This window comes from Lissotriton vulgaris, chromosome 3_1 (assembly GCF_964263255.1).
Source record: "Lissotriton vulgaris chromosome 3_1, aLisVul1.2, whole genome shotgun sequence".
In the NCBI taxonomy this organism is placed as follows: Eukaryota; Metazoa; Chordata; class Amphibia; order Caudata; family Salamandridae; genus Lissotriton; species Lissotriton vulgaris.
The window spans coordinates 1,119,571,296-1,119,584,729 of NC_141689.1; the positions used below are offsets into that span (position 1 = coordinate 1,119,571,296).

Sequence of the window (13,434 nt, forward strand, 5' to 3'; positions counted from 1 at the left end):
ATGATGCGATTAGAAGAGGCAAGTTGGGTGTTTTGTGCCCATATATGTGACTTAAGCTGTTAATATGGATGAGCATCATTATAGTCTATAATTGAACCATTCATAAGATAACATTTTGTACAACGTCCATCCTGAGTTTGTGTAGTTCATGGTGCTCTAAAATGTGATGATGTAAAAGGAAGCACAGAGAAATAAAACAATTCCTGATGATCACAACAGTTGATCAAGCGTGGAACTTGGGATTGATTACAGGTTTTCTGGTTTCACACTGTGCAGTTTCAGCCACTAGAGGACTATTGCTTTCTCATTTTATTTCAAAGCTCTGTTTTACATTCTTTGAGGAGCTAAATCAGTACATTCTTAAACAAATTAATGCATCACATATTAAATTAAGTTGACACTAGCCTGAATACCACTGTAGCTATCAAAATACTCAGCATGTTATTAAAGCAACAAACCTGATATTTACATTGGATAAAGACATCAACAGTTTTTAAAATAGTATTTCTTTGCTAGGCACATGCACCTCACTTTATGATACTAAATTATTTCACTGCTTTGAGTGCCATTTACTTGAGGTGCTAGTTTCTAAACATGAACCAAGAAGCATCCATGAACACCCCCCACACTGAGGAGATGATGCGGTTAGAAGAGGCAAGTTGGGTGCTTTGTGCCTATATATGTGACTTAAGCTCTTGATATGGATGAGCATCATTATAGTCTATAATTGAACCATACATAAGAGAACATTTTGTACAACGTCCATCGTGAGTTTGTGTATTTCAAGGTGCTTTAAAATGTGATGATGAAGTAAAAGGAAGCACAGTGAAATAAATCAATTCCTGATGATCACAACAGTTGATCAAGCAAGAAAAATGGGATTGATTGCAGGTTTTCTGGTTTCACACTGTGCAGTTCCAGCCACTAGATGAATATTGCTTCCCCATTTTATTTCAAAGCTATGTCTTACATTCTTTGAGGAGCTAAATCAGTACATTCTTAAACAAATTTATGCATTACATATTAAATCAAGTTGACACAAGAAGGCTTTCTGAATAAAATTATAAAGTTAAGTAAGTGAAAGCAAGGCACTCTATTTTAATTATGATATCCTCAGCTTCCACTGACTTAATAAAGAGACTAACTTTAGGGGAAGCTTAGTACCTCAAAAAGGCAATTAAACTTATTAACAAAACAAAAGGTCTTTAAAAATCCAGCACATTTACATGTCACAATTGAAGTGTTACACTTAGCTGGAGAACTGCAGACAGACCTTCATGGCAGAGCTAGAACTGTTAACGTTTTTTTGCATTATGACATACCTGCTGGGGATGGGGGCAAGAACAGATGGGCTGTAAAGTTTTTCACAATCACACCTTCTACATAAAATGCCCTAAAGGTGCAGCAATTGGAAGCACTGAGGGTGGGTGTCATGAAGAATCCACATCTTGGTTCGACTTTCTTTAGGCTCAAGGGTACAAGAGGACCATAAGCTGAGCCGAAGTTAGACATCGGGTTCAAGCCTGGCTGCAGCCTTCCTTGGCTCACATTTTTCAAATGCATATTGGAGAAAGTTCTGTATGACTATGATACTGTTGCCTTCTGTTATCACCAGTGGTATCCTATCATCCATTATGGAATGTGGCATACAGTACTAGAAAACAGCTTTAGTCTACATATATTACATTTTGTCAGACTTCATATCAACAAATAGCTGGTTCATCATAATTAGTTTTCACCAGCACTGAAGAAAATAGAAACCTTCTCAGGGGTCTCACTGATACTTGGTCCTTTTAAACCAACAAAGAAGAAATTGGCACAGAAGCTGAAATATAAAAAGAATGCATTTATTCACCTCAGATGAGGTAGACTAAGTCACACAGAAGCCTTAGCAACTGAATAAGGCAGTCTAAGGAGTACAGAAAACTGGGACATTATATATGCTTAGGATTACATAGTCAGCATAAGACTAAGGGGCTCCTCCTTTCAGCTCTTCTCCTTGTCAGGTTCCTTGATCCCAGCGAGTTCTAAAGTTCTGGGGTCTGGGCCCCAATACGTATACTCAGTTTCTCTTTGTTATTTTGGGCAGACAGTGACTGTGCTCAGCCCAAACTACTTCTGTCCTCTCTGGTCCAGCTTCCTGCCAGAAGGTGGAGACAGCATTGTCCAAGGCAGACCAGGCCTATTCAGGTGCAAGGAAATCTCCTCCCACTGCTCTAAATGCAGCCCAGATCTATTTAACCCAGCCCTGACTCACTCAGGAAAGGTTGGACTCACCTCAACCCCCAAAGTGGCTGTCTGAAAGAGAATGCACATCCCCAGATCCTGTCACTCCGAAGCCAGATAGTCATCCACAGCCCAGCAGAGGCACACAGGATGGCTAAGAAAAAAAATTACAACTTTTTTACCCCTTTATTAAGATCGTCAGTATACAAGCACATTGATAGTGCACAAGCATATTTAACATCTCAAATTGAATGAAAACATTCAATATTTAACAAAGAGCGAAATTCCAACAATAAAACAGGGAACAGGAGTGATACGCCCAAAAAAATTATTTATGATGACTCATAAAATGAATCACATTAAATACAATACAATCAGTTGCACACTGTGCACATTGCCTCAAGAACTGTCCATGACATACATTTCTCAATACCCAGTATAAAGTCACTGCGTGTTAGTATCTCCAGGACTCACATTTCAGCTATTAATACCCACTAGCTCGTTTTAGCCTCCTTCCAGAGGGTGTATTAATAAATAATTTTTCAAAGGTTGCCAGATGTCTCGTGGGCGTGAAGTCGGTGAAAGCAGGGTAGCATATATATCACTCATGGTGTCGCAATGTACCATGTCACAAAGTCAGGCCCTAACAGTCAGTGTTTGTGTTCTGCTCCAATGTAAAGAGATCTGATGCTTTGCAATGAGCAAAACTATTGCTGTGAACCTTCTAATGTTCTTTTTTAAAGGTTGAACATATCCAAGCAGAGCTGTCAGTGGTGCAGGTTGTATAGTTTGATCCACCATAAGACACAAATGGTAAAAAATCTCTCTCCAGTATGACTCTTTGAACAGATCAGCGACCGTCTGGAGTCCATGCTTAAGTAAAGTACGTTTGGTAAGGGCTTCAGTAGTAGGGGGTAATCATGGGTTATCTGCCAGTGGTATCTTTGCGGAATACAAAAAATCTGCTTGTAAATATCGTCGTAGTTTCGTCCATGCCCAGTACGTTGTGGGTACCATCTGGATCTCCGAAGGGCAGTGAGGTAAGCCCTGTGGTAGTACTGCAGATAACATGCTTAAGATATTGATGTCCGGCATCTGGGTAATACCTATAATATGTAAAATGGATCTGAGCCTCAAGATAATAAAAATAAAATCCGGGACACCAAATCCCCCATGTTCGTACAGCATAATTAGAGTATTCCAGCCTATCCGCGGTTGTTTACTAGCCTAAACAAATCAAATAAGTGAGGACCGAACTGTATCGAAAACTTTAGCAGTAAGGGCAATGGGGATATTCAAGAACATGTGTAAAAACGCGGGAGGACCACCATTTTCATCATAGCGATCCTGCCAGCCATGGAAAAGGGGAAGTTTGAGCCATCTTTCAACTTGAGACGAGAGGTGTTCTATTGCCGGGCCATAGTTGAGACAGACCACCTCAGATGCATTGCAATGCAGGAAAATGCCAAGATATTTTGGGGGGTCGATACACCATTTTAGCAGATAGCCAAAATCTTCTGGAGTTGTAGCCGGTTTCCAATTTTGTCAAGTTGATGACCAACCCCGAACATACTCGCAATAAAGGAGGCAAGTTCATAGTGGGTTCACGTACAAACAGCATAGCATCGTCTGCATAAAATGAGGTGGCAAGAAGGCCTGAATGGAACTGCAATCCCCGAATGAGATGTCTCTCTTGTATATGCCCTGCCAAGGGATCCATAGCCACTATAAATAATAGCAGTGATAGGGGACACCCTGCCTGGTACCCCTCGTTAAAAGAATTTGGTTGTTATCACCCCGTTTCATTTTAGATGAGCAACCGGACCAGAATATAAAAGGCGTGTCAAATTTAAAAAGCTGATTGGAATACCGAGCTTCTGTAACACTGCGTATAAAAAATGTCACTCAAGTGAATCAAAGGCCTTTTCAGCGTCGAGAAGAACAGCTGTGGCTGGTAATGTAGGCAGTATTTGATTTATCACTGGAAAAAACCCGCAAATAAAGTTAAGTGGACCTGTCAGGGATAAAACCTGCTTGGAAAGGGCATAATGTGGTATTTACCAGCGACGAAAAACGGGTAGCCAATATTTTGGCCAGTTTTTTATAATCATGATTAAGTAATGTTAACGGCCTGTAGGGTGTACAGTGGCAAGATGATTTGTCGGGTTTGAGCAGAAGCGTGATTATAGCCTCCCGCATAGTGGGGGAGATAGATCTGTTTGTAAGGGCCTGATCATATACTTCCAACAGTTGTGGAGCTAGCTCGTGCTGGTAAGCTTTGTAAAACTCTCCCATTACGTCATCGGAGCCTGGAGCGCGGCTACTGGCAAGGTCTTTTATCGCTTGTTTGATTTCATCTGTGTCTATCGGAGAGGGGAGAAAATTGCGCTGACCTTCTTCTAACTAGACCATGGCTATTTCTTGTAAATAATTAGTCAGAGCTTGTCCTGAGGGGGATTACGCGTTGTGTATAAATGAGTATAATAAGCCAAAAAAGTGGCAGTGATATCCGACCCCATTGTCAATGTAGTACCCATGTTAGTGTGTAGGTGTGTGATGTATGGGATTGATAATGTCGGCGACGCAGTTGGGCAAACGTCCCACTTGGCCTCTCGCCCTCCCTATATACTCAGGCCATCGCATGTTTACCTAGAAATTTTACCTCCCGGGCGGCCAAGTCAGTGAATTCAGACAGCAGAGTTACTCGGTCGTGCAGCAATACTGGTGAAGAAATGGCCAGTGCAGCTGTGCCAACATCCTTGAGTCTTTCCTCTACTCCCTCCAAGTCTCTTCAAATGGATCAAAGCACGCCAGCAAGTTTCGAGAAACAAACCCCCTGTATATATGACTTGAAGGCATCCCATTATATGGCTTGGGAGGAATTTCCACATTTTTTAACCAATAAAGTTACATTTACTAATATGAAAAGATTAGCAGTGCAGCATAAACACGTGTCTACAGCTGCTAAGGCATCCTCAAGAAACTTGTTACCTTTTTTTAACTCCTCATCCTGGAAGCATGGACAGCTTTTGGCCCCGAAGAAATGAGAAACAGATGAGGGTCACTCAAAGACCAGTTCCCATTTGTTGAAATAAATAAATAAATACAGAGAGAAACTCGTGTTATCCAACTCCGTGGACCAAATGTCATCAATCTTGGAAGGATGAATGAACCCCTCAGGATTCACACTTGTAATGTTTAAAGAAAACACAGATGGACGCATTAGTACCCATACCATCCTAACCTGCATATATACTCACCAGCAGCCTAGTCACTTCATTCACAAACTCACTCGGCTTTGATGGATCCCTGCTTACAGCTGTAATAAACATTTCAGTTGCTATGTAAAAAAAAAAAAAAACTTTTGCAATTGCTGTGATTCTTTTACAAGTGTGTGCACCGTAAGGTGTGTGTATACACTAACACAACTATGTGTGCGAGAGAATGCCTGTACATACATTTGTAATTTTTTTGTTTTGTGGTATTGTTAGGGGTAGACAAAATTTGCTTTGCTTATGCCTAATAAGGTGAAATTTTTGGAACATTTTGCAAAATTATGCAGGATTACATGAAAATCAAATCGTTTAGGTCTATATTTTAACTTGAAATGCATCCGTGCATCAATTATTGATAAATGAACGTATTTTGCGCAAAAAAAACGAAAAGAACAATTGCGGTAATCAACATCTGCTTGTTTTTGGTTCTTTGCTTTGTTCCTGTGCTCCTGCACCATAATTTTGCCCCAAATGGAGATCTCATTACGCGACGTGGTGTAATGGCATGAGTTGAGGAATTTCTTATGACACAAAAGGAATAGAACTACCATTTTTTGCCGTTGTAATTTACCTTGGGCCTAGTTATTGTACACATACAAGTGCTATAGTACACAAAATTGTATTTGTGTCAAAATGAGATTAACGTATACGCAGCTAAATTGGTGTTACATATTTCTTTTATTTTATTTGTAGTACCTTAATGCCAGATTTAATGGGTTTGGGGATACTTTTTGATTTGCACCATCTGTAAGACTGCCACCAATCTTCTCTGTCCATAATAGTAAGGATGTTGTTTCAACTTCTCCTCGTAGGGATTGTGAAAACATCAGTTCTTGGGTGTGCTCTTCCTTATTTGCATTTTTTCCTGACATCCTTTGGGGCAGTTACTGAGGACTGTGTCCTTAAGGAAGGATGTGACTTGTGGGCGGATGTTAAAATACGCTGCATATTGTAAACAACAGCTTTGGACTGAATTAGTACGCTGAAAGCCAATGCAACTCGCTTTCTATTACGTTTTAACATAGTTTTTAAAATTATAACATAACATGAGCACATCGAGAATTTCTGTTTGGTATGTGATGTTGACATGTGACAACATTGCCTAATTTGTTTAAAAAAAAATAGGTTACAGGGAGCTAAAGTTCTTCTTAGTAGCTCGCTGCCACGCCTGCCCTATGCCGCGGTTCGCAAATACCAAGATATGTTTGTTTTAATTCCACCTCATACCTCCTTCTTCCACAACCCAGCATTATTTTTCTCTTTGTTTCCCTCTTGCACTCTATCTTCAATTCCAGTTTTTTTCTCTTTGTCACTATTTTACTATATTTTCGTTCTCCTTCCTCTGCATGCCTTTTCGGACTTTCTTTCTCAGAGTCAATGTTTGATGATGATAAATAAGCCACTGTCCCCAAATCTCCCTACCGCCTGCAACCACCGGCTCAAAATTAAGCTGTGTGTGGCAGCTAACACACTGCTGGCATGCCAGGTCAGGGTGATGGCTTTGTGGAATTAACCTTCCTGGGGTCTGCAGAAATAGAACACATGTATAGAACAATACTTTGGCTTTTAAAAACTCAGCCATGGCAATCAGGACTTTCTTGCCCAGCGTTTTAGGGTCTGATTTAGATTTCAGTGACCTGAAAATCCTACTTTTGGAAAAACTGTTGATGGATTCACCTCGTTTCAGAATATCCATCAGAAATTTTAGTATTTTGCAAGCTTCATCTGCAAGACTCTTGCTCCTATTTTTTTTTCAATCTCTCAGGAGACAAGTATATGTTGACCAATTAAAAAGTAATTTTAAAAAATGCCCTTAAAAAAACAAAATGAATGCTTTATAATAGTGTAGAACAAAATACCAGCATTGAAGCATGGGGTAGTTATGTTTGTTGAAATACTGAACATGACGGCAGATAAATCTAGACAGAAGTGGAGCGCCCTACAACTGTCCATTGACTGACATGGTCAGGCACTGAAAATAACAACCTTGGATACAATCCTGCCTCTTACATGCTGACATATTGTAAGATCAATTCTTTTCATTTACATTGATTAAAAATAACGATGTTTATTTTATCATCATATCTGCAGGGTCAACAGAACTGGCAACAACTTCTGCAAATCCCTCGCCCTCTGTTGGTAAGACTGCGACTGAAGCTAGCCAAGGTACTGTGCCTCCATGAAACTGCAAATGTATATGAGTAAGGCGCATTCAGTAATCTTGTGACATGATTTATGCCACCACCAGACATATCTCCTGTAACGCTTCATTATGGGCATGCCACTAAGAACCTTATCATGATGGGCTGCGTTGGCTTAACCAGGAGCCGAGTGCTGTATTTATGAACCCGCAAAATGGAAAGGGAATATATTTAACCCAATAGTTCTCTGACTTAGTATAATATTATAGGCAGCACATCTCAGAAACAGAGAGGCAAACCGTGCTTACTTTACTGTTGGGAAATCAAGCCAGTTGAAGGGGCATAAAAACAGGTGCTCCGCTATGCGTTGAGACACTTTGGACCATGATACCTCCCCAAATAGGAAGATACACCCAATCAGAAATCTTCCTCAATGTTTGTGTTTCTTTGAATTGTGCATGTGAAGGATTTAGTTGCAATTTTCAAATTATTTAGTGAAATCGGTCATTTGGAAAAAAACATTTCACAGAATGAAAGAATACTGCTTAGTAAGCAAAAGTGTGATGTGATTAACTTGGAATGAGAATTTAAAGTGTAACAAGAAAGATATTTGTGCATGATGATGATAAAAGTCAAAGTGAAGTGAGTTCTGAGTGTTTATCCCAAGGTTTTCCAGTGGACAGGGCCAGACTGCAAACGGAAAGGATGTCTGGAAAAATGTTCAGACCATCTATGCTCCCTGTGTCCTCAGTCTCTCATCTCTCTCTCTCTTTCTGTTCTAAATTCCGGCCTCGCTGCCTTCTCAGTGCCAGCTAGACGCATGAAAATATGGTGGGGAGCAATGCCAAAAAACACAATCATTTTGGTTTCCCCTCTCTTCTATCCTGATGGGATCCTGGACGAGTAGGAAAGGGAAGAACTTCCTTCCTTCCAAAAGAAAGGCACACCCAACCAATCCTGGAGCTGCTCTCATGCTTATTTCAGCACAAGAGCAGCTCTAGGATTGGTTGGAGCAGGCTAATTCAGTGCTCATTGTGAGGCAGGGTCCTATGCCAGAAATTCCTCTGCGGTCAATCAGCACTGGAATTGCTGGGTCTGCAGTGCACTTGTTAGGCTGGCCATCACAGGACAACCGACCAATCCAACATGTGCACTGGCAGAGCCAGCAACTCATCCTTCAGTCTCAGGATTCAACCCGCTCCCTGCCCTCACATTGCGGCAGCAAAGTAAAATTACATTGATATGCCATTTTATTTATGTGTGTTTACTTGCTGTGCTCCCAGCAGGCGGGGGAATGCTTTGCCGCCCTTTTAGAGGCACCACCCCTGGGCCTTCCGTAATTACCTGGGGAATCTAGGAAAGAGATCAAAGTACCAGCAGTGGGCCAGATGGGGCTCCAAAGGCTCCAGTCCACCAGGGAAATTCCCGGCAAGACAAAAATGCCCCAAGCCTCAGATTTTGAAGACAACTCCATTTGTTGCACAGACTATGTTAAATATGGCACCATCACACACATGCAATAATTTGTAAAAGATTGTTCACAACCTTATGTAGAAACAATTTCGAACTGGAAAACAAAGAAAAATTGTTAAACAAAGCAAAAAACAAAGAAACCTGGAGGCTAAAACATGGTATTTAAAGGTAGCGAAATTTGTAGTTTTATAAACCGATAGGAGGTTGATATGAACGTGGGTAATATACCTAGACATGTTTGCCCTTTTGGCAACTCTACACCTAACAGATCAGAATGTATTTCTTCTCATCCACTGCCAGCCAGCCATGTAGTACCTTTTATCAGCAACTGCAGTAGACTAGACACCACTCTCAAAAGTAAGACGTTTACACCTGCAGGCTCACACCTACTTTTGAAGAAAAGTATCTGAATTGGAAACATTCTCAATGAATTCCAAAAGAAATTCTAGGCCTCCTCAACTGATACATATTCAAAAGAATGCACACATGCATGAAAAAGGACTACAAATGTAAATGTAACATGTCACTGTTACTGCACTGCAAAAATACTTTCCTTGTGTAAAACATGTTGCCAATCCTACTATTGAATCTCTCCAACTCCATGGTGAAGTTTAAGTATAAGTTTATTTCACAGCACAACAACACGAGTGGACAGCTAGGAGGTCCAGTCCAACTGACACCCCTCAGCTTCCAACCTAACAGTTCCACAATAGCATGAGAACACACACTGAACATAAACATGGTTGTGTGGCACCTGGGGAAATGCTGGGTGCTGTTGCATGCCAGATAGCATGTCAGGATGTTACATACCTCCCTTATACAAATTAAAATAAACGAACATATAGGAAATAAAAAATAGATAAAAGAATAACACAGTAGAATTTGAACAAGACATCCTAATTTTCAAAATCAGACTTCTTTCTGGGAGGTTGACAGTACCTTCAATTCCATTAATATCTTCCTTGTGGGTACCAATTGCTTCATCATGGTCACGCCTATGGACCGGATTACTCATCCTTACAATTGAAGAATCTATAACTTCATCATTAGTATTCAACCTGCAGGTTGCACTAGGACACTTTGCAACCCACCTAACATTCCACAACCTGCCATCTTGGGTGATAACACTTTTGGCAAACACTCTTGTGATTTTAATGGCCTCACAATACTTTTCCAAACATTTATTGACCAAACCTGTTTTATGATTCTCACCCGATCTCCCACTTTAAATTCATGAATTTTGGTTTTCCACTTATTATCATACCACAACTTGGTTCTTTCTGTCTTGCTTTGCTCTTACTTTTTCAGCAGCACTTTCCACCACCAGCTCATTCTTTCTTACCCTTCTGCTCTTCTACTTACACCACCATGGGAACAATTTGGATGCAGGATCTCCCCCTTTGAGAAGTCTGAAAGGACTGACTTCAGTGATTGTATGTGGTGTAATACGGTACAACCACAATCTTTCTCTTAATAAACTTTTCAAATCTCCTCCAAATTTAACCACTTCAGAAACATATCCCTTCAGAACTCGGTTGAACCTCTCAACTTGAACATTTTCAAGTAGCTCATACAAAGAGGAGGTAACATGTTTAGTATAATGACACTTAAGAAATTCTTTCATCTCCGTGGATGTAAGCTATACACCGTTATCTGTTACTACCATGGACGGACATCCATCTCTTGCAAACACCTCCGTGAAAAAGTCTGTAACGACACTAGTTGTGGTATATGACACAAATTTTATCTCGGGACACTTGGAGTGATAATCCATTTTAACCAAGGTAAATCTCGAGTCATAGGGCAAACACCTCAAAGGACCCGAAATGTCAGAGGCCAATTTTTTTCCAAGGTTCATCAGGCCACTCTACACTTTTCAAAGGTGGTGTGTTAACTCTTAACATCTTTTCACTTGAAGCAGATACTTCTCATTCTCTGACAGTGCAATCAACCATGCGGTCCATACCCAGCCACCAGATGAAATTCCTCACTAAACGTTTCATGGCAGACATGCCTGGATGAGATTTATGTGCTTCTTTCAGTATTAACTCATTCACCCCATTCGGAGGTACACACTTTCCTCTCTAGTACTTTAGCTGTCCTTCTAATTCCAATTAATCTGCAACCTTGAACATAGGCATGACTTCAGCGCATAAATCTTTTTTCTTTGGCGCCCATCCATTATGTATCATTTAATGGTTTGCCATAGTTGATCTTCCTCCTCGCACACTCTCCACTTCTCTTCTGAGATCTCACTAAAATCACCAGAAACTACATCTAAAATACTAGTCACAAAATCAGACTCATCCAAAACGTCCACCTCACTTTGTTGACAAGGATGGAGTGACATAAAGTCAGCTGTCACATTGTTTTTGCCTGGCACAAACTCTGTTTTGAAACAATATTCCTGCAATCTAGATGTAAGTCTTGCAATACACGCTGTTGAATTCAATCCATCACCTCAGATAAGATATTCACTAGTGTCACACACTTCTATTAAATGTTTCATGTGTTCTTCCTCATTAGATGAAAACATCTAAATATCGTCTTGGAAACACTTAACAAACTTGTCTACATCCCTGAAAATATGAAACATCACTCTTTGAAACACCAAAGCTGCTAAAGCTAAACCGAATACCAAAACACACAAGATGATGGACGGAATGTTGCACAATTGCAAAACATTCACCCCCAGTAACAGCTCTGGGTTTAATCCATTGTTATTTTGCTCACCATTTACATTTACACCCCAGTTCAGACATAGCCATATGCAAATCAGTCTTGACCCTGTGCCTCATGGGACAGTCCAGCCCAAACTACTTAGCCATGTCTTTCCTGGACCGGATCAAGCATCCTAGGATCGGGTTCTGGCTATCAGCCGCCTTCAGCCAGGATAGCTTGACTCCAGTGGCTCAGTGAGCAAGGGACCCATGTCTGGGCATACCCTTCCCACATAGGGTGAACAGCAAAACACACAAGATGATGGACGGAATGTTGCACAATGGCAAAACATTCATCCACAGTCACAGATCTGGGTTTAATCCATCGTTATTTTGCTCACCAAACCACCCTAGTTCAGACATGGCCATATGCAAATCAGTCTTGAACCTGTGCCTCATGGGAACAGTCCAGCCCGAACTGCCAAGCCATGTCTTTCCTGGGCTGGAATAAAGCAACCTAGGACCGGTTTCGGGCTATCAGCCGTCTTGAGCCAGGATAGCTTGACTCCAGTGGCTTAGTGAGCAAGGGACCCACGTCTGGGCATACCCTTCCCACATAGGGTGAACAGCAAAACACACAAGATGATGGACGGAATGTTGCACAATGGCAAAACATTCACCCCCAGTTACAGATCTCGGTTTAATCCATCGGTATTTTGCTCACCAAGCCACCGCAGTTCAGACAAGGCCATATGCAAATCAGTCTTGACCCTGTGCATCATGGGAACAGTCCAGCCCGAACTGCCAAGCCATGCCTTTCCTGGACCGGAATCAAGCATCCTAGGACCGGTTTCTGGCTATCAGCAGTCTTCAGCCAGGATAGCTTGACTCCAGTGGCTTAGTGAGCAAGGGACCCACGTCTGGGCATACCATTCCCACGTAGGGTGAACAGCAAAAAAACACAAGATGATGGACGGACTGTTGCACAATGGCAAAACATTCACCCCCAGTCAGAGATGTGGGTTTAATCCACGTTTTTTTGGTCACCAATCCACCCCAGTTCAGACATGGCCATATGCAAATCAGTGTTGACCCTGTGCCTCATGGGAACAGTCCAGCCCGAACTGCCAAGCCATGTCTTTCCTGTACAGGAATCAAGCATCCTAGGACCGGTTTCTGGCTATCAGCCGTCTTCAGCCAGGATAGCTTGACTCCAGTGGCTTAGTGAGCAAGGGACCCACGTCTGGGCATACCCTTCCCACATAGGGTATACAGCAAAACACACAAGATGAAGGACGGAATGTTGCACAATGGCAAAACATTCACCCCAGTCACAGATCTGGGTTTAATCCATCGTTATTTTGCTCACGGTCTGCTAGACTCACGGGGCGTAGCGGTAGCGGTAACCCCACTGCCCAATTATGAGATGGGTGGTGGTACTGCCAGAGCCCTGCTGAAGCAGCCAGGGAACTGCCGTTCCCTGGTGGTGTTACAGTGGTAAGGAGGCAACCATATGCTTCGCGGGACCCTGGCGGAGAGGAAACAAAGATGCCTCTGTGCCCTGTGGATGCACGAAGATGGGCATAACATGTCTCTCCCTGTGTGCATGCACACATGTTCCTGCACAGCATGGACTTTTCAGTCCATGCTGTGCAGGAA

General features: G+C 41.7%; 1 protein-coding gene across 3 annotated transcripts in view; it reads left to right on the top strand.

The window, feature by feature from the left end:
- EMCN (endomucin) overlaps positions 1 to 13,434 on the top strand; it is an 871,751-nt gene that overhangs the window by 229,751 nt on the left and 628,566 nt on the right. For all 3 annotated transcript variants that reach the window (XM_086963130.1, XM_086963129.1, XM_086963131.1), the window contains exon 2: positions 7,593 to 7,667. In XM_086963130.1, the coding sequence (XP_086819256.1) occupies positions 7,593 to 7,667 (75 nt within the window). The remainder of the gene's footprint in view (positions 1 to 7,592; positions 7,668 to 13,434) is intronic.